Source organism: Zalophus californianus, chromosome 9, assembly GCF_009762305.2.
Source record: "Zalophus californianus isolate mZalCal1 chromosome 9, mZalCal1.pri.v2, whole genome shotgun sequence".
NCBI lineage: Eukaryota > Metazoa > Chordata > Mammalia > Carnivora > Otariidae > Zalophus > Zalophus californianus.
Genome location: NC_045603.1, coordinates 101,961,632 through 101,982,768, shown reverse-complemented (window position 1 = coordinate 101,982,768; position 21,137 = coordinate 101,961,632). Strand labels below are relative to the sequence as shown.

At 39.7% G+C, this 21,137-nt stretch overlaps 1 protein-coding gene across 2 annotated transcripts in view; it reads left to right on the top strand.

Moving 5' to 3' along the window:
- Positions 1 to 1,455: 1,455 nt before the first annotated feature.
- The window catches only part of TULP3 (TUB like protein 3), a 57,179-nt gene continuing 37,497 nt past the window's right edge, over positions 1,456 to 21,137 (top strand). The window contains exon 1 of one of the 2 annotated variants that reach the window (XM_027595164.1): positions 1,456 to 1,606. In XM_027595164.1, the coding sequence (XP_027450965.1) occupies positions 1,566 to 1,606 (41 nt within the window). In that variant the 5' untranslated portion in view covers positions 1,456 to 1,565. Of the gene's footprint in view, positions 1,607 to 3,613; positions 3,693 to 21,137 lie in introns of those variants that run through there. The other variant, XM_027595165.2, reaches the window with a different exon arrangement.

Genomic DNA, 21,137 nt, shown 5'->3' with positions numbered 1-21,137 from the left:
TTTGCTGTGTTTTGTTTTTTTATTTCCATTCAAAGAAGTCTGTAAATGTCAAATAGGGTGGGAAAATGATTTCTTGAAATGTATGTAATTAAATATGGGAACTTTTCAGAGAAGACTACTTGCTGTAACTAGAGCAGGACTGCCCAGGCAAAAACTGTCTCCTTTGCCCTTTCACCAATACAGATAGCATCTCTTTCAACTGTATCCATTCAGTTTTTTTTTTTTTTTTTTTTTTAAGATTTTATTTATTTATTTGAGAGAGAGAGAATGAGAGATAGCACGAGAGGGAAGAGGGTCAGAGGGAGAAGCAGACTCCCTGCAGAGCAGGGAGCCCGATGTGGGACTCGATCCCGGGACTCCAGGATCATGACCTGAGCCGAAGGCAGTCGCTTAACCGACTGAGCCACCCAGGCGCCCTGTATCCATTCAGTTTTAAGAACCCACTCTGTGTCCCGTCTAGCCAGAGCTAAACAAGCAGGGAGTATTCTGTTTATTTCATAGATGGGAATCTGAAGCCTAGATAAAGGACTGTGTTTAGGGTCACACAAGGAGTGGAGGCTGACACATCAAGGCAATGCTCTGCTCTCAGCTTGTGCCAACTCCTGTGCCTCTTAGAAAGGCAAACCCAACGTGGAAACAGCTAGCTGACCTCCGAATGCTATAAACACAACATGCGATAACTTTTGCCAGGATGTTTTGTAGGGGTTACAATGATATGTGTAAATTGGTGGCAGGAAAGGAAGTGGAGACAAGATCTATTGGAAACGAGAGTATATTATTTAGATGGCAAATTTCATGGGATATGGATGTTTGAAGATCGTCCATAGGCCCGTAGAGAGAGGTAAATGGGAAATAAAGTCTGTAGAATTGGTCTAGCAATGCTCTAAAAAGCTTGGGCTGGAGTAGGGGAGGCTGAAGGAGTTTTGTGCAGTTGGAATGTGAGACCAGATAACTATGAAAGATGCATTTAACGGCTAATGACTGCTGGAGAGGGTACAGGGTGCGTCCCCGAAGGCTCTGGTGTTGGGAGAGGCCGGACTATGAGGGAGCCAGCAGAGGTCTGTGAGTGAGTCCTAACATTACAGACCTCTGGAAAGCGCTCTGGGTGGTCTCTGGGTACAAACGGTGGGGACGCGGGGGAGGCCGCTCCGTGGGTGGCGGTTAGGGGGATGGGCCGTTCCTCTGACTAACAGAGACTTCCCTGCCGTTGGGAGCCAACGCAGCTGTAGCGAACACATCCCTCCGCCCGCCCCCCCCCCCCCCCCAATCGCTCCATCCCATCCCCGAGACTCGCTCCACAGACCCAGCCCTACTTTGCTCGTGACCGGAGTTCGGGCGCAGGCGCCTTTAACTGCCGGTGCCTCCGCCCCCTAGAAACCCTCCCGCATCGCCGGGCGGCAGCAATAGCCAATGAGAGACGAGCGGCGGGCACGAGGACCAATAGGCGGTGGCAACAGTGCAGGGTGCGGTTGCTAGCGGCCGGTGCTCGGCTGTTTGCCAGACTTGCCACCCTAGCGGCGGCGTTGGGGCTCCTGAACTTGGTTGCCACTTCCTGAGCCGCGGGGATGGAGGCGTCGCGCTGCCGGCTCGGACACCGCGGGGACAGGTCCGAGAGGGGTGGTGGCTGGTCTCGTTTCGAGCGGGGCGGAAGGACGGAGTGAGACCGTGGCGGTCCTCCGGGAGCTCTGAAGAGAGGGCGGGGGGCTCGGGTCGGGAGGGACGGATTTGGCGGCAGGAGGCGAGTCTTCTGTCCCCCACTCCGCGGTGGAGGATCCCCTTTTTACCGGTGAGCGGTAGAAGGCAGCGGCTCTGCAGCGTTCACCGAGAGCAAGGACTTTGTGTTCAGGTCCTTGCTTGGGAAACTCTTGGGGTTTTCGTTACGAGCTCGTGTTGCTCTCTGTGGGCCTCGCTTACTCACAGTGTGTTAGTCCTGCTCCTCACGCACCGCCCGGCAGTGTCATAACTGTGGTGGATGAAGTCTCTCCCGGGGGTGTCGAAGCGTAAGGTTCGGGGTGATATTTAATCATTTGCTCTAATGCCATTGCTTTTGGCAGGCGGTGCTGAATTCTGGAACGGAGTCCGAGCGCCGAAAGTGCAAAACTAATCTTTTGCTTCTATCTCCTTTATAGTAATTCTCTTTTTTTAGTATTGTTCGTCTTACTTGCAATGTACCATACCCCTTGTTTGCGCTCCTCTTTCCTGCCTCCGCCAGAGGGAGAGCCTGGGAAATAAAACAATCCGAAATCTCAGTCTGTCAATTTCTTGTTAGCTAGGTTAATGAAAAGTTAAGGGGGAGCGGCATGAAATCATTGGCTTCAGACTTTGGCGCTGAGGATTGAAGTCATACACGCCAACAGTATTCCCCGCTTTTTATTCCATTACCGTGGCAAATAAAGATGTAGCCTGTAAGGAGTCTATTTAGATTAGTAGATATTTAAACAATTCTAAACCATTTAAAAACGTCACAAGGAGGTGTTGGGCATGGAGAACACCTATTTTCCCCTTTCGTCAGATTTTACTTACGTGATAGCTGCGATCTGAGAGATTTGTTCACTGCACTTTCTTTTTTTCAAGTTGAGAGAAAAATAACCCACGTTTACCGGTATAACTGTGGAAGTGCTAGGAGGATGTAAAGTTAAAATTCAACGTCTTCGTTGAATTCAGATGGTATATGTTCAGTGTGGGCATTCAATAACTTAATTGAATGAATTTACGGCAATAAATTTCTTGGGTACCAGATTTTGGATATATGACTCATGATTTTGGGGGGAGGGGGATTGACTTTGAAACTGAGACCAGGAGGCAAAATGGTTTTTAATTTATTGGACCTGAAGTTTAAAGGGATAATTTTAAAGTTTTTCCCTCTTTCTTCCCAAAGAAAACTGCCCTTTAATTTAAAAACTGACATCAAAGGAGAGTGTGAGTCACCAAATGTTTCTCCTGCCCTAGGTAATATTAAGTGCAGTTTGTATCACTGTTTTAACTCAGTTTGTTGCTGAGAAGGAGTGGAATGTCTCCTATTTTGGCTTCAGGTTGTATGCTTAATGTTTTTGATGAAATACATCGATAGAGTTTTTGGTATTAATACCTTTCGATGTGAAGTATAACATCTGACTTTTAAGTTTCCTGTGATTTTTTTTTCCTTTGAATTTTACCATGTTTCCTTTGACTTTTTACCATGAGGCAGATTTCTTTTCAATGAAGTGGAAAAATTACTAACAAACTTCAAATATTTTTCCTATTTCTGAAATATCTAGTGAAAATTGGAATTTGAAACATCACTCTCAGGACCTTTGTTGAAGCTAGGTATTTTATATTATAGATTCCCTACCTTGAGCTTTCTCTGGCTTTTTGTCCCTGATAGAGTTGAAGGTATGGTGAGAGATTTCTCGGTGTGATGTGACCTTGTGACCCAGTTGACTAAGGAAGTCCTAGTCTGTGGTTTATCTATGTTTTCTCTTTAGAAATATGAGCAGTTTTAATAGCTGGAGGTTATGTATTGTCCAGGCTTGTTACCGTCTCTGACGTTCTCTCTTTTTTGAGGATTTATTTATTTATTTATTTTAGAGAGTGTGTGTGCCCGTGAACGCAAGCGAGCAGGCGGAGGGGCAGAGGGAGAGAATCCTGAAGCAGACTCCCTGCTGACCTGGATCCCCAGGACCCTGACAACATGGTCGGAGTCAAAACCAAGGGTCAGCCACTTAACCTTCTGCACCATCCAGATGTCCCTCTCTTTTTTGAATGTTTCATCAGATCAACTAATTGTTGGCAAATAGAGACTTACCCGGTGCTTAAATATATTCAGAGTAACTAATCCATGACTGCAGTATGTTTGGCAGATATTGAAAGCTCCTAATAACATCAAACATGCACGTATTTTTCCAAATGTGAAAGCTACATAGAGACCTGGAAAGGAGAGGATAATCCTCTGCAGTAAACTTTCTTCTTTCTGACAGACTCAGACATTTTTTGGAATAGTTTTTATTTCTGACTTTGCTTGTTCTTTCCTATGGAAACTCTGCCGTTTTCCCTGCATCTGTGCCCATTGAAAGAAAATGCTAACGTTTGTTCTTACTAAGGGGAAAAGTATGCTTGAATTACTCAGAGGCAGAGTTGAAGTTGCTTTGCTTCTCCATTTTTGAGAATTTTAGGACTAGAAGGGGCCTTGATAATTCCCTTCATTCTCCTGTTTGAGAATAGTAGAATTGGCTTCTTTCAAACTAGAATTTCCTGTGCTCTGCTTGTGCTTTATTTGCTTTATTTCCTCCGAATCAATTCACTAGAAGTAAGCTCTTTGTTCTACTAAATTTATTCTGCCTCCTCAGACGTCCTTACTGTCAGTAATAATGAAGGCTGCAAAATGTTCCTGGCCCAGTTAAGGCTTAGATCCACGTATGCCTGAGAGAAGACGCCCTGTCCACATGCTGATCGATGTGATGTCTTTATTTACCCACTTTAATCCCTGCCATGAGGGCTTGATAATGAGGGTTGCCATCTCTGTCTCTCTGCCTTAGAACTTCTGGGAAAACATAAATGATGAGTACTGTGTCATGTGAGTCACAGAACCTCTGGAAGACCACGGTTCTGAAGAGGATTATAGTAATACTTTTATTGTTTATAAGATGGCATTTGCTTTTTTACCACATGGCATTGTGGGAGGCGCTGGAAACTTCCACTGTGTTCCTGAGTTCTAGTCCCAGCTTTTTCACTCTCTGGCAGTGTGATCTTGAGCAGCTCATCTACTTTTTTGGCTTCAGTTTTCTCCTTTGGAAAATGGGGGCTTCTTTGGATTCCCTCAGTGATTTATAACGAATTAATAAAATGACATATATATTTTTTAATAGCGTATGGCCCAAATTTCAAAAGATACAAAATGATATTCAGTGAAAAGTATGTCTTACTGTCTCCATGTCACCTTGTTCATTCATTGATGGACATCTTAGGGGACCTTCCAAAGATACTGTGTTAAATCTATAAATATTCCTTTCCCACTCCTAAAATTTGATGATTTTGAGTTTTAGGGTAAAATATAATCCTCTAAACCCTACTATCTACTTTCATCATTGACAAGAGGTGTTTTTAGAATATGAACTATAGTTCCTGCAAGTTTTTTTTTCCTGTGGTAATTAAAGTATAGAAAATAGGACCATAAGTAGTATTTTTCAGACAGGCTTCTAGAAGAATAAATCTTGCTATTCAGCTTTTGAGGAAGAAACTTCAGTATATAGTTTGCCTTTGATTTTAGGTTTTAGAATGCAATCTGTTTAATAGAGGATTGACTTGTTTCCCTATTGAAACATGGTGTAATTTTGTTATGGCAATGGCATATGAGCTAGAGTTTGTTTTTTTTTTTTAAAGATTTTATTTATTTATTTGACAGAGAGACAGTGAGAGAGGGAACACAAGCAGGGGGAGTGGGAGAGGGAGAAGCAGGCGTCCCACCGAGCAGGGAGCCCGATGTGGGGCTCGATCCCAGGAACATGGGATCTTGACCTGAGCTGAAGGCAGATGCTTAACGACTGAGCCACCCAGGCTCCCCAAAGTAGGAGTTTTTTTGGCTGAGTAAAGGTCTTAAGCTGTGTTGTTTTAAAAGGGAAGATCTGTTGAAATAAAATAATCAGTGATAAGGCTTACATTTGGGTATCCTTTGCTGCCTTCATAGTGTGTCACTCATTTGATCTCTTTTGAGCTTCATAGCTCTGAAGAAAACAGGGCTGGTGTTGTGGCCTTCCCCATCTTATAGGTGGGGAAGTTAAAAATGAGAAAGGATGTGATATACCTAAGGTCACATGACAAGTAAATGATGCAGTGAAAAGTAAAATTCGGAAGTAAAATCCAGGCTTTTGACTTCTAGTCCCTCTTCCACACCCCCCCCCACCATGTATTATCAAAATACCTATTCCACATATTCTGGATGCCATTTTTACAAATAAATGATAACAGTGGATACTGATTACGTTCTAACTATTTTTAGGATGAGCAGTTGAAGAAATCAGACATTTTAGCCAACTATTAATTTCATCCAATGGAAAGGGAATGGAAATATGTCTTTGGTATCGTTAGGCAAACAAATGCACTTTCATCTTTATCCAAGAAATAGAAGGGGAATAAACATTCCTGAAGAGAGAAATGTAACTGTGAGGAAAGGAGAATCAGGCAAAAGGTAGAATGAGCTTAGATCTGAGTAACATCCCTTTTTAAATCTAGAAAGAAGAAATGAATTCTTTGACTTCTGAATCAAATTATACATTTAAAATAACCTTTCTGTTTGGTTCACTCAAAAGAATGTTTTCTGTGGAACATGCGAAATGAAGAGGGGTTCACTCTAAAGTAATTTTTCTTGCTGCATCATTTGGGGCCAAATGAATGATTAAATCAGTTACCAACTTTTCCTTCTCATTGCCTCTCTCCCCCCAAACAATTCTCCCTTCTTTCTGAAGGAAAGAAATGGGCCCACTAAATGGGCCTCTTAGGAAATGGATTTTCATTCCCTAGCTTCAATTATGTTAGTTCCAGAATTGTGGCAGTCATTCAAGTAAGAGACGGCTGAGCCTAGAATACTAACATTTGTCCTCAGATGAGGAAGGATAGGTTTCAAAGGAGTCTTTTCTCGCAGTTCTAATTTGATCTTCATGTGCCTTTTCCCAGAAGCAGTGTTTTGTTCTAGCCACAGGTGCTCTTGGTGGCTCAGTACATGTAAAAACACAGCCTTCCAGTACTGACATTTGGGATTGGGACAAGGTGAATCTATTTGTCAATTGACTTAGAGAAAATTACTTTATTAATAGCTATTGCCCCACCTACCTGACACCAGAATCAGTTCAGACAGTGAAATCTGATGACTCCTTTTCACTATGTAACTAATCAACTCCTCCCATGGGTTTCTTCAGAATCCACTCACTGGCTTAGAAATTCTGCTACCTGAAAATACCAAATGAACTGGGATTCTGACTGTGAAAAGACACTCGGCAGACTTATTGAAATATCATAGTGTGAAATTCCGGAGTGTGCTGACCATTGGAGTATATGTGGTTAATGGTGCAGTTTAGCATGCTGAGTTGTTCCACTTTTTGGCTATTTTGAATAACGTTGCTATGAACATTAGTGTCCAAGTCTTTGTGTGCACATATATTTTCATTTCTTTTGCATATATACCTAAGTGGAGTTGTTGGGTCATATGGTAACTCTGTTTTACAACTTCAGGAATTAGCAGACTTGTTTTCCAAAATGGCTGCAACATTTTACATTCCCCGCAGCCAGGTGTTGGGGTTCGTTTCTCTACATCCTCGCCATCACTTGTTATTGTCTATCTTTTTGATTATAGCCCTCCTCATGGATGTGAAATAGCATCTCATTGTGCTTTTGATTTGCGTTCCCTTAATGATGATTAATTGAGCTTTTTTATGTGCTTATCGATCATTCTTATATTTTTATTTTTATTTTTTTTAAAGATTTATTTGAGACAGAGAGAATGAGAGAGAGAGAGAGAGCGCGCACATGAGGGGGGGAGGGTCAGAGGGAGAAGCAGACTCCCTGCCGAGCAGGGAGCCCAGTGCGGGACTCGATCCAGGGACTCCAGAATCATGACCTGAGCCAAAGGCAGTCACTTAACCAACTGAGCCACCCAGGCGCCCCCATTCCTATATTTTTAGAGAAATATCTGTTCATTTACTTTGCCTGTTTTTAAATTGGGTTGTCTTTTTATTAGTTAGTGGTAAGAGTTCTTTATAGGTATTCTGGATACAATTCCCTATCAGATAAATGATTTATAGATATTATCTCTGTCAGTGGATTGCCTTTTCACTTTCTTGATGGTGTCTTTTGAAGTGCAAATGTATTTTATTTTGATATAGTCCAATTTATTAATTTTTCTTTTTATCTCTTTTGTTTTTGGTGTTGTACCTAAGCAATCATTGCCTAGTCCAAGTTCACAAAATTTAGTCGGATGTGTTCTTCTAAGGTTTTTAAAGTTTTAGCTCTTATATTTAGGCCTTTGATTCATTTGGTGTATGCTGTAAGTGTCCAAATTCATCCTTTTTGCATGTGGATATCCAGAACCATTTGTTGATAAAACTATTTTGAACCTATTTTTTAAAACTGAAGTGTCATAGACTACTTTCCAACTTAGTACCTCTAGATCTACCTTATTCTTTTTAATGACCACAAAGTATTATTTTCATAAATGTATGTTATTAGTTGCTCGCCTGTTGACAGACATTAATATTATCTTGGGGGGGTTCTATTGAAAACAATGAAAAATAGCATCCTCGTTACATGTATCTTTATATATTTGGCCTAGTATTCTGTAAACTTTGTATGTTTGGGGATGCAGAGTTTAATTTTAGTAGGGGCTGCTAAATTTCCCTCCAAAAAGGTTATAAACTTTTTCTTCAGCAGACTGTGAATGCCCATTTTTATATATTTTATTTATTTATTTGAGAGAGAGAATGAGATAGAGAGAGTACATGAGAAGGGGGTGGGATCAGAGGGAGAAGCAGACTCCCTGCTCAGCAGGGAGCCTGATGCGGGACTCGATCCCGGGACCCCAGGATCATGACCTGAGCCGAAGGCAGTCGCTTAACCAACTGAGCCACCCAGGCACCCTGAATGCCCATTTTTAAAGTGAAGCAATTACCATTCATTCTTGTTGCTCAATCCATTATATGTACAGATTGAGTACATAGTAGGCACTTAGTAAATATTTACAGGTGATAAAGATGAGGGCAAAATTGAGGGGCTACCTGCAATTTGGATTAGAGTCACTTTAAGCTGGTCATTGAGACAAAGAATATAAAGCCAACTAATGCAAAATTCAGCAGCTAAAAGAAAATTGACATATGAAAGTAGGAACAAAGGTAGCCAAGGTTATGTAGGTGACATTCTTATGTTCTTTACAGATTAAATAAAGCATATTGTTTGTGGAGTCCAAGATGTTTACTGGCAATTATGATAAAGGATTGCCACAAAAACTGTTCCAGAAGTATATAATAAAAGAAATTTTGATTGACAGGTATAAGAGTTGTAGTTAGCAAAATATAATTAAATGTGTGATGGGAAGATGTACCACCTTGGAAGTGCTAAGATTAATCATTGTTGTCTCTCAAATGTGGTTTGGTAAGAGAATTATCAGTACATTAAGTTCAAATTTAAGAATGTATTTGAAAATCACTGCTTCCAGCTTTTCTGATATGGAGTGATGATCTCAGACTGACTAATCTTGGCCAACAGAACTGAAGGTCAGCTATGTAACAGAAATGACACTATTGTATAGTGTGAAACATTGTCCCGCTTAAGCTCATAACTGACAGAGGAAATAAAGGAGAAAATCAAAGAACAGAGCAGAAGTCTCTGTCATCTCTGGTAATGCGTATGCTGATAGGGTAGGTACTATTTTATTAACTGTGAAAGGTACATCCACAGTTTTAAATTAAAAATAAAGTTGTTTGGGCGCCTGGGTGGCTCAGTTGGTTGAGCGACTGCCTTCGGCTCAGGTCATGATCCTGGAGTCCCGGGATCGAGTCCCGCATCGGGCTCCCTGCTCAGCAGGGAGTCTGCTTCTCCCTCTGACCCTCTTCCCTCTCGTGCTATCTCTCATTCTCTCTCTCTCTCAAATAAATAAAAAAAATAAAGTTTTTTCTTTGAAAAATGATTTTTGGTTTACAGTAACTTTTGTTCAAATTATTTCTCATAGTTAGGCAGTGATCTTTTATCAGTTTCTTTATTATTTTCCATAGCCATACAACTATAAGATGGAGACAGTAATATCTAATTTTTACCTACTTTGGAAAGTCCAAAAGTAAGAGATGATGAATTAAAATATTTCTTTAAGGCATAAGTCAAAGGACTTTTTTTCATCTAACTTTAAAATTCATTTGTTTATCAAACGTTTGTTTCACATCTTCCATGTTCTAGGCATCACGTGCCATGAACAATGCTGAGTAATGTTAGAAAGTACTGATGTTCGTTAAGTTTCTTTTGTAATTTTGCTTTTCTTTTGAGTGTTAGAGGTTTGTCTCAAGAGTCATAAAAGAAATGACTATGCATGTTGCTTAGCTTATCAGAGGCACTGTTTTGGCAACTGCTCTATGGTAGTGAAAGCAAGAGAAGCCCCAGAGAAGCTTAAGCTTAGAGTGCATCTCCTGATACCACAGCTTATAGCAGAAACGCCCTATATAAGACACTGACGTGGATACATTTTGCTTCATTACCCACAAGCTTGCACTCTAATCAAAAGTATGCACATACCCCTTAATAGATCCCTCCTAAAAGTGTCAACTGTCTTCCTAAAACTGAGCAAGTTGCTCCTGTGGGTGTTCTGGGGGTTCATGTTGCTAACCGGGATAATGGCATCAGTTTTGATTTCTAGTTGAAAAATAACCAACAGAAATTCTCAGGGTTGTGAATTCAAGACCCACATTAGGCATAGAGCTTACTTAAAAAAAAAAAAAAATTTAGGGCCGCCTGGTTGGCCCAGTTGGTAGAGCATGCAACTCTTGGTCTTGGTCTTACCCACATTGGGTAAGAGATTACTTAAGAAATAAAAATAAAAGGGGTGCCTGGGTGTCTCAGTCGGTTGGGTGTCTGCCTTTGGCTCAGATCATGATCTCAGGGTCCTGGGATCAAGCCCCTCATCCAGCTCCCTGCTCAGCGGGGAGTCTCCTTCTCCTTCTGTCCCTCCCCCTTGCTTGTGCTTGCCCACTCTCTCTCTCTTTCTTTCTCAAATGAATAAAATCTTTTTAAAAATTCTAAAAAATAAACAACAAAATCGACAGTCTCTTTTATCTCATTTTAAAATGCAGCCATTAGGGGCGCCTGGGTGGCTCAGTTGTTAAGCATCTTCCTTTGGCTCAGGTCATGATCCCAGGGTCCTGGGATTGGTAGGCATGGGGCTCCCTGCTCCGCGGGAAGCCTGCTTCTCCGTCTCCCACTCCCCCTGCTTGTGTTCCCTCTCTCGCTGTGTCTCTCTCTGTCAAATAAATAAATAAAATCTTAAAAAAATAAAATAAAATGCAGCCATTTAAGAGCTTTCAAGTGCTTGGGTCGGCAGCACATGTACTAAGCCTTCGAGATACTTTGAGCACATGTAGCAATTAGTGGAGATCAGATAAGTGTGCTTATAACTGAGACATTGGGTTGATTAATACATAGCAGAACATTGCTGGCTTCTATATTGATTTCAACCATTTATAGTTTCAAATTGTTTTATTCTTAGTTATATTTAGTGGGCTAAGAAGTTGACTTTTAATATGTATATTTTAAATGTCTTTACATGGTACTGTTGTGAAAAAACTCAGCTTTTTCCTTTCTAGATGAGGGAAAACCCAGTCCCTTTCCTACTGTGTGTTCCTTTCCTGCTATGTGTTTCTTCCCTGTGTCTCTCCTTAACTTCTCACACAGAACACTTCACTTCTGACATTTCTGGTCCCCAAATGTGTGGGGTTTTTTCCCCACAACAAGCAATTCTCTCTGACACCACTTGGGTGTCCTACAATTCAACTGAATTCTGACACTATCTACCAAGATAGTTTCGGATCCCACAGGTTAAGGGCTTGGTCCTACAAGACTGCCCCTCCCCTGCTTCAGACGTCATTCACAAGCTGTTATCACCTGTACTTCTGACCAACTGACTATAGACGGTAGGTTCCAAAAATCCCCTCCTTGGGTTCAATTAATTTGCTAGAGCAGCTCACAGAACTCAGGGGAACACTTAATGTTTACCAGCTTATTAAGGGATATGATAAAGGATGTGGAAGAACAGCCAGATGAAGAGATACATAGGGCAAGGCCTGGGAGGGTCCCAAGCAAGGAACTTCCATCCCAATGGAATTGGGGTATCTCACCCTCCTGGTGTGGTTGTGTTTGCCAACCTGGAAGCTCTCCAAGCTCTCCATTTGTGGGATTTAATGGAGGCTTCATCAGATAGGAATTATCAATCATTTTCAGCCCTCCCTTTTCAAGAGAATGAGGAGCAGGGCTGAAAATTCCAAGTATCTTATCATGGTTTGATCTTTCAGGTGACCAGCCCTTCATAGGTACAAAATTCAAAAGGATTGAAACAGTACATAATGAAAAGTAAAAATGCCTCCCTTTCCCCTGCCTATTTAGTTTTCCTCCCTGAAGGCAACACTGATATCAGCTTACTGTGGATCCTTCCAAAGATACTCTGCATTGCAGATGAAAGATATGTATATATTTTTTTCTTTCATAAATGGTGGTAAATACTCCCCAATTATCGGCACCTTGCCTTTTTTCAATTAGTAAAACATCTTGGAAATTGTTCCAAATCAATATCTCTATATTTCTATATTTTATTCATATCAGTGGTTTTTTTTAAACAGCGGCATGGTATTCCACTGTATGGATATGGTCTCAGTCCCTATTGATGAACATTAGAGTGTACTATCTTGTTATTACAAACAGTGCTACAGAGTCATATAAAGTTTGTAATCATATGGGCCGCCTGGGTGGCTCGGTTGGTTAAGAGACCAACTCTTGATTTCAGGTCATGCTCTCAGGGTTGTGAGATTGAGACCTGTATGTCAGGCTCTGCGACAGCCTGCTTTGGGCTCCCCACTGGCTGTGAGGCCTGCTTAAGATTCTCTCACCCTCTCTCTCTCAAAAAAAAAAAAAAGTTTATAATCATACTGGACAGTTGGCTAAAGTTGGGAAATCATAAGTCAATAAAGAGTATAAACTGGCCTAAAGAGTTTCTCTAAGAGTGTAAGTTGCATTCGTTAGTGATCAGAAATTTTATATTTCATACCAACGTATTTTTAACATTTCAAAAACTAATGTTAGAGTGGGCACCTGGGTGGCTCAGTTGGTTAAGCGACTGCCTTCGGCTCAGGTCATGATCCTGGAGTCCCAGGATCGAGTCCCCGTATCAGGCTCCCTGCTCAGCAGGGAGTCTGCTTCTCCCTCTGACCCTCCCCCCTTTCATGTGCTCTCTCTCTCTCTCATTCTCTCTCCCTCAAATAAATAAATAAAATCTTAAAAAAAAACCCTAATGTTAGAACAAATATGTGATGATTGTACATAATTGAACTTCTTATTTGTTGAGGGTAAAGATATAATGAAACCCTAGGAGCTATTGGAAGGTTAGAGTGGAGAGAGGGAAAGAGTGGGACTTGTGTTTGTTACTTTTTTTTTCTTACTTCATTGACACTATTTCTGATAATTCCTTATGGAAGTTTTACTGTAAAAATCACTGCCTCCTCTTTGATGAATTATACTACCAGAGGCCGCACATTTTATTTGTAGTTGCTTGAATGTATTGAGTCCCCATTATTATTTTATAAGTAGTAGTAGACCATTTTATTTTGACACAAAGATTTTCTTTAACATTTATTAATGTTCGTGTCATTAAATATAAGCTATTTTGAGCAGTACCTATATCTCAAACTCTTACATAACACATAGACAAAGTAGAGATTCAGTAAACCATACGGATTTAATGTGTGCTTTCTATGTACCTGACACTATTTTAATCATCTTCTTAATTTGTTCAAATCTTATATGGTCATATGAGATATTATTATCGTTATGTTGTGCATGGTGGGCAGAGTTTAATAACTTGTCTGAGAGAGAAAGTAAAGGATCTGGGATATTAAAAAGCCAGGGAATCTGGATCCAGAGGCTGTCCTTGAAACTATTCCTCTGTAAAGTTGATTGACTTTACTTTCATTCTTAGATGTTTTATGAGATCATTATAATTATCCCCTTTGTTAGGGAAGGAAAATGTAGAGAAGTTAAGATTGTTTGCACAGAGTATGTTTATGGAAGGGAGGCCTAAAGTTAGGGTATTGATAGGCAAAGATGCCTGCCGGAAGAGGATAGATTTTTATCTTCTGGACTTTGAGTGGCAGAAGTCCATTCTGCCATTCATTGCTCAACATGTTGAGCAATCACTGGTTTGACTATGGTTTAAAGAAAGCAATTTATATGTTTAAGTAAATTGTTCTTGTCCTTTCTGTTTAATCTGTCAATGTAGTGGCTTTTTTATCTTTCCATAACAAAACAATTCACAAGGAAGGGTGGGTTGTTTAAAAATAAAATAGAATTGAGGTAGCAGGAAACAAGAATGATTATTCACTCTGCTCTGTAGAGAGGGATTGTATTATGTGTCCACGTCAGCGCCAGAAGAAACTTCGCAGGAGTCATGAGCATTATGGTCGGCTTCACTAACTGAATTTCACTGGTTTTTAAATTCAATTTTAGGGTGCCTGGGTGGCTCAGTTGGTTAAGCGACTGCCTTCGGCTCAGGTCATGATCCTGGAGTCCCGGGATTGAGTCCCACATCGGGCTCCCTGCTCAGCGGGGAGTCTGCTTCTCCCTCTGACCCTCTTCCCTCTCGTGCTCTCTATCTCTCATCTCTCTTTCTCTGAAATAAATAAATAAAATCTTTATAAAAAAAAATAAATTCAATTTTAGGATTCTTGTAAATATAGTGCAGTCTTGCAATGCTCTTTCTTTTTGATATTTTATCATCTGACATCCCATAGAAAGGGGCAAAATTCAGAATGATGTTGTTCATTGAAAGAATTGGTCAGGAAAAAAACAGAAGGAAGCCTCAAGAAACAAAGACCAGGTACTATATTTGGGGGAAAAGAGGAATCTCTTCAATGGTGTTAGTAAAGGTCTGATATTTATTAAAGTAAATCTTGGCTGAACAACTCCAGGGAGGTGGGTAAAGTGGGGACTTGGGGGTGGATACATGTGGGGAAGGAATGCTTCCCTGTTCCCTTTTCCTCGGTTTTTCTGGTCTCTGATTCATCTGCATCTTTTCAGCAATTATGAGTTCACACCCATATTCACATTTATAAATGTTTATCATGTGCATATAAAATAATGAAAATAGCTTATATGTAGTTTGTCAAAATTCTGATTTCTTTGTGACAAATGCGGTATATAATTTCATAGGTACACATGCCAAAATTCCTTGGCAGTGGGAAATGAAGTGAAGAATTTCACAATATGACAAAAATATTATGACTCAGTGATTGGGAGTAAATGTATTAAAATTTCAGGTGCATTCACTTGAAAAGCATATGGGAAATTAAGGCTTTTCACAGGAGTTCTAGAGGAAACATTTTAAAAAGAAATTGTATTTTGGGATGCCTGGGTGGCTCAGTTGTTAAGCATCTGCCTTCAGCTCAGGTCATGATCGAGCCCTGCATCGGGCTCCCTGCTCCGCGGGAAGCCTGCTTCTCCTCTCCCATTCTCCCTGCTTGTGTTCCCTCTCTCGCTGTGTCTCTCTGTCAAATAAATAAATAAAAAATCTTAAAAAAAGAAGTTGTATTTTGAAAGGGTCTCTAAAAATATGGAATACAAAACATTACTTTGCGGGGCGCCTGGGTGGCTCAGTTGGTTAAGCGACTGCCTTCAGCTCAGGTCATGATCCCGGAGTCCCGGGATCGAGTCCCGCATCGGGCTCCCTGCTCGGCGGGGAGCCTGCTTCTCCCTGTCACCCTCCCCCCTCTCATGTACTCTCTCTCTCTCATTCTCACTCTCTCAAATAAATAAATCTTTAAAAAAAAACAAAACAAAACATTACTTTGCATTGGTTGATGGTATAGTTGAAGGGTATGCTAAGAGGGTGAAAGGCAGTGTCTTTTCTCCTACAGAAAGTTACCTGTTTATGGAGTGTTTATATGCATCTATATTTTTTCTTAGATCTCCACTCTGTCCTTTCTAAAAGAAAGTTTGAGTTAGAGATGGCAGCTGTAACTACCTATCAGCTTTAGGTGTCCTAGTATTCTTGGTCCCAAATAAAATGTAAAGTATAATATCCTTTCATATAGTGATTGAGAGTATAAAATTTGGAGCTAGATTTCCTGGGTTTGGATCATGGCTCTACCATTTACTGATTGTGGGACCACAGAACTTAGCTGTGCCCCAGTTTCCCCAACTGTAAAATAAAAGTTGAATTACTTCAACTAAATAACCAATACTGAACTCAGATCTCAGATCTCTCAGAGCCAGTTAAAAATCCCAGGAGAGTTTGATTACTTCCACTTATATCAGTGTTTACCCCAGTCTGTTAGTTTATGGCCATGGAGACAGGGCTATCCAGAATAAATAAGCTGTACAGACATGATCCAGACATTCTGTCTTGTCAGAGATAAGGGATTATTTTGGCAAGGCAGAAGCTTAAAAACACAGTATTGATGCTATCTTTCTTTTAAAATTAAAGATTTTATTTTTTAGAGCAGTTTTGGGTTTGTAGAAAAATAAATGGAAGTACAGAGAGTTCCCATATAGTCCCTCATCCACCCCACCCTTTTCCAATATCATTAACACTTTGCATTAGTGTGGTACATTTGTTATAATTGATGAGCCAGTATTGATATGTTGTTATTAACTAAAGTCTGTAGTTTACATTAGGATTCACTCTTTGTGGGTATTTTCTGTGGGTTTTGACAAATGTATAATGGCATGTATCTATCATTACAGTATCATACAGAATAGTTTCACTGCCCTAAAAATCCCCTGTGCTCTACTTATTCATTTCTTCATAGATCTTTTTGTTGTTGTTGTTTATTTTTTTTTTAAATACAAGTATAATGAACATACAGTGTTTTGTTAGTTTCGGGTGTACAATATAATAATTCAACAATTCTGTACATTTCTCAGTGCTCACCAAGATAAATATACTTAATTCCCTTTATTTCATGTCCAACCCCCATCCACCTCCCCTCTGGCAACCACCAGTTGGTTCTCTGTATTTAAGAGTCTGGTTTTTTGTTTCTTTTTTTGTTCTTCATTTGTTTTGATTCTTAACTTCTGCATATGAGTGAAATCATATGGTATTTGTTTTTCTTGAACTGACTTCACTTAGGACTATACCCCTCTAGGTCTGTTTTTACTATTTCTAGAGTGTTGCCTTTTCCAGAATGTTATGTAGCTGGAATCATACAGTATATACAGCTATTTTAGATTGAATTTCTTTCACTTATCAGTATATCTTTAAGGTTTCTCCATGTCTTGTGTGTGTGTGTGGCTTGATAGCTCTTTTCTTTTATCACTGAATAATATTTCATGGTATGGATGTACCACAGTTTGTTTATCCATCCACCTATTGAAGGACATCTTGGTTTTGGCAATTCCAGCTTTTGGCAATTATGAATAAAGCCGTTATAACCATAATAAAAATATTCATGTGCAAGTTTTTGTGTGGACAAAAGGTTTCAGCTTTTTGGGTAAATATTAAGGAACACAACTGCTGGATCCTATGATGAGAGTAGATTTGGTTTTGTAAGAAACTGCCAAACTGTCTTCCATAGTTGCTGTGCCATGTTTTACATTTCCTCCAGCAATAAATGAGATTTCTTATTGTTCCACATCTTTGCCAGCATTTGGTATTGTCAGTGTTTTGGATTTTAGCCATTCTAATAGGTATGTAGTGGTAACTCATTGTTTTTTTCTTTTTTTCATTTGCCGTTCTGTAATGGCATATGATGTAGAACATCTTTTCCTATGCTTATTTGCCATCTGTATATCTTCTTTGGTGAGGAGTCTGTTTAGATCATTTGCCCATTTTTTATTGGCTTGTTTTCTTGTTGAGGTTTTTGTTTTTTAAGATTTTTTATTTATTTATTTGACAGAGAGAGACACAGCAAGAGAGGGAACACAAGCAGGGGGAGTGGGAGAGGGAGAAGCAGGCTTCCCGCTGAGCAGGGAGCCCCATACAGGGCTCGATCCCAGGACCCTGGGATCATGACCTGAGCCGAAGGCAGATGCTTAACGGCTGAGCCATCCAGGCATCCCTTATTGTTGAGTTTTAAGAGTTCTTTATATATTTTGGGTAGGACTCCTTTATCAGATATGTGTTTTGTAAATATTTTCTCTCAGTTGACATTGTTTTTCACCTCCCCTCCGCTTTTCTTTTCTTTTTTAAAGATTGTATTTTCGTATTTATTTCCTTATTTCTTTATATGAGAGAGTGAGAGAGTACAGGCAGGGGGAGAGGGAGAAGCAGGCTCCCGGCTTAGCAGGGAGGCCTATGTGGGGCTCAATCACTAGGATCATGACCTGAATTGAAGGCAGATGCTTAACCGACTGAGCCACCCAGTTGCCTTGGTCTCTGCTTTTCTATCGTAATTTCCTAGTTGGCAGAGCTGCAACTGCATTGTTCTTGTTGGTCAGTGAGGTTCAGTATCACTAAGTGGTGACACTTACATAGGCTTCCCAGCAAGATTCTCACATATGTATCATAGGATATAGGAAATTGTAAACTTCCTTTTTCTAATATTTTCCCCCCAGATATTAATTATTGCACAGGTAACAGAGGAACAACAACAACAAAAAAGGGACGGCTACCCCAAATTCTAATATCTGTTCTTCTTTTGCTTGTATTCTCTTTACTTGTCCATGTGGGAAGTAGTAAACTTGGTTACTTTTTGAGGTTACCACAACAATTTGCCACCTTTAAAATTTATTTTTATATACTTAGTATATAAACTTAGCTAGTTAAATAAGAGACCCATGTTTTTATGTTTCTCTTATTAGTAAGAAAATGGACGTTTTGAAAGATTGTGGAAATAACTCAGTAAATCAGTAGTAGAGTGGAGAAGAGACCCTCTTCTCTCCTGTCTACTTATTCTGTTTTCAAATCTATTAGAATTACTGTTACTGTTACGTTAGCACCCTGTCCTTGCTGTAAAATGCTGATGCTGTCTGGATGGACTATATTGCCATTATAGCCTAGGACAATCTTTTTAAGCCCCAACTTTGGTACTTGAGACGTCTTTATAAGGATACAGATAGTTCCCCAATTTATAACTGTATTAATGTTCTGAATGTTGGTATGAATTGGTTGTTTGGCATTTAGGGTGTTTTCCCATAGAAAAATCTTTGCCTTGTTCCTGATCTTAGAGGAAATGCTTTCAGTTTATCACCATTGTGTATTATGTTTGCTGTAGACTTTTCATATATGACTTTTATTATGTGGAGGTAGTTTCTTTCTATTTCTATTCTATTAACTGTTTTTATCTTGAAAGGATCTTGAATTTTGTCCAATGCTTTTTATACTATACATCAATTGTTTTTGTTTCTTTTGTTGATGTGTGCCTGTTTTTGAGAAGCAGGGTTACAGAGGGAAAGAACAGGGACTTTGGTGTCTTATATATTTGTATAAAAATTTGGTTTTGTTTTTTCTAATTTATGTGACCTTAAGCTTGGCTTAGTAAATTACTTAATCTCCTGGAGCCACCTTTTTTCATCTATAAAATAAGTAAAATAATAGCAACCTTACGTGGTTCAAATGAATAGTAAGATTTATATGTATAAAGGCCTAAGCACTCTCCCTAGCAAATAGAACCTTTTCCTTTCCTTTTACCTCAATGACATGAGTTTATTATTGTATTTCTGTTGTTGTTAGGCTTTGAGTTCATATTAATATTATTGGTTGGGGTTCATATTAATATTATAGTTTGTTTTTACTTTTAAGGAGAATTGTGAGGAAACTTGTAGTAGACTTAAAAAAGAACAAGATGGTTAAATTTAAAACTATTTTAAAAGGCAAAGTTAAAATATCTGTGGTGTTAGAATACATATGGTCAAGGGATAACTAAATTATAAGAATTTATTCAGAATATGACTCCAGTATATCAAACAAGCAAAGGATTTAAATTATTGAAGAGAGACTTTGGACACTAAATAATTTTTTATAACCTTGAGCAGGTTAATCTAAATGTGGACTACCAAGAGAGATAATTTCCATTTTATGTATGATCAGCACTGATCATACTGCTGGTGGAAGTATGAATTGATGTAGTTTGTTTGGGAAGTTAATTTGGCAAACAACTAGTCATACCCTTTGACCAGTCTTCTCATTCCAAAAAGGATTTAGGTCTACCCTTAGTAATCCTATTTCTGGGAATCTGTCTCAAAAAGAAACCTTGAAATGCAGATATAAGCTTTATTTAAATTTGTTTTATTTATTTATTAATGAGGTATAATCTCTATACAGTAAAATACACATTTTAAGTGTACAGTTCAAGGACTATTTTACGTTTATATATATCCCTATGATGCAGCTATAGAACATTTCTATCACCCAGAAAGTTTCCTTGTGCCTCTTTCAAATTTTATCTTTCCTCTACCCTCCACCCCGCAATGGTAACCATTATTCTGATTTCTATCACCATAGATGCTTTTGGTGGTTCTTGAACTAATATAAGTGAAACCATACAGTATATACTCTTTCATGCAAGGCTCTTTTCTTTTTTCTTTTTTAAGATTTTATTTATTTGTTTGAGAGAGAAAGGGAGACAGAGATAACAAGAGCCAGCAGGAGCAGGGAGGAGAGGGAGAAAGAGGTTCCCCACTGAGCAGGGATCCAGGCCTGGGGCTCAATCTCAGGACTCTGGGTTCATGACCTGAGCCAAAGACAGACACTTAACCGACTGAGCCACCCAGGCGCCCCCATGTAAGGCTGTTTTCAATCAGCATAATGTTTTTGAGATTTAACCATGTCGTTTATGTATATTACCAGTTCTTTTTACTGCTGAGTAATATTACATTGAATGACTATACCACAATTTGTTTTTTTGTTGTTGTTCTTCTGGTCTTAGACATGTGATTCTAGCTTTTGGCTTTATGAACATTCTTGTACAACTCTTTTTGTAGGCATATGTGCTAATTTCTTCTGGATATAAATCTATAACACTTTTTGTTATTAAATTAACAACAACTATGAGCGCTGCAGAGTGTGAGGGCTGTGGTGTGCAGCCAGAGTGCGGAGGGCGCACGCTGCCTGCTCTGGCCTGGGGGGGCGGCACGGAGGGCAGGCGCCCAGTTGGGTGCCCGGGGCGGCACTGTGGGAGGGTGCGGGGAGGGGGGTGGGGGGGGCAGGGACGGAATGACAATCGCAAAGCTGCCTGCAGTCTCCTCTGCTACGCGTGCATAAATTCACATACAAGCATGAATGAATAACAAGAGAAAATGGTATTGGAACAGTGGGAATCAGCAATTTTGCACAGGAAGCTTTGGGAGATGTTGTGATGTTGTTTACTGTAGTCTGAAGTTGGGACAAAATTGAACAAACAATGTGAGTTTGGTGCTTTGAAAAGTATGAAAGCTGCTAGTGAGCTCTATTCTCCTCTATCAGGAGAAATAAATTAATGAAGCTTTTGCAG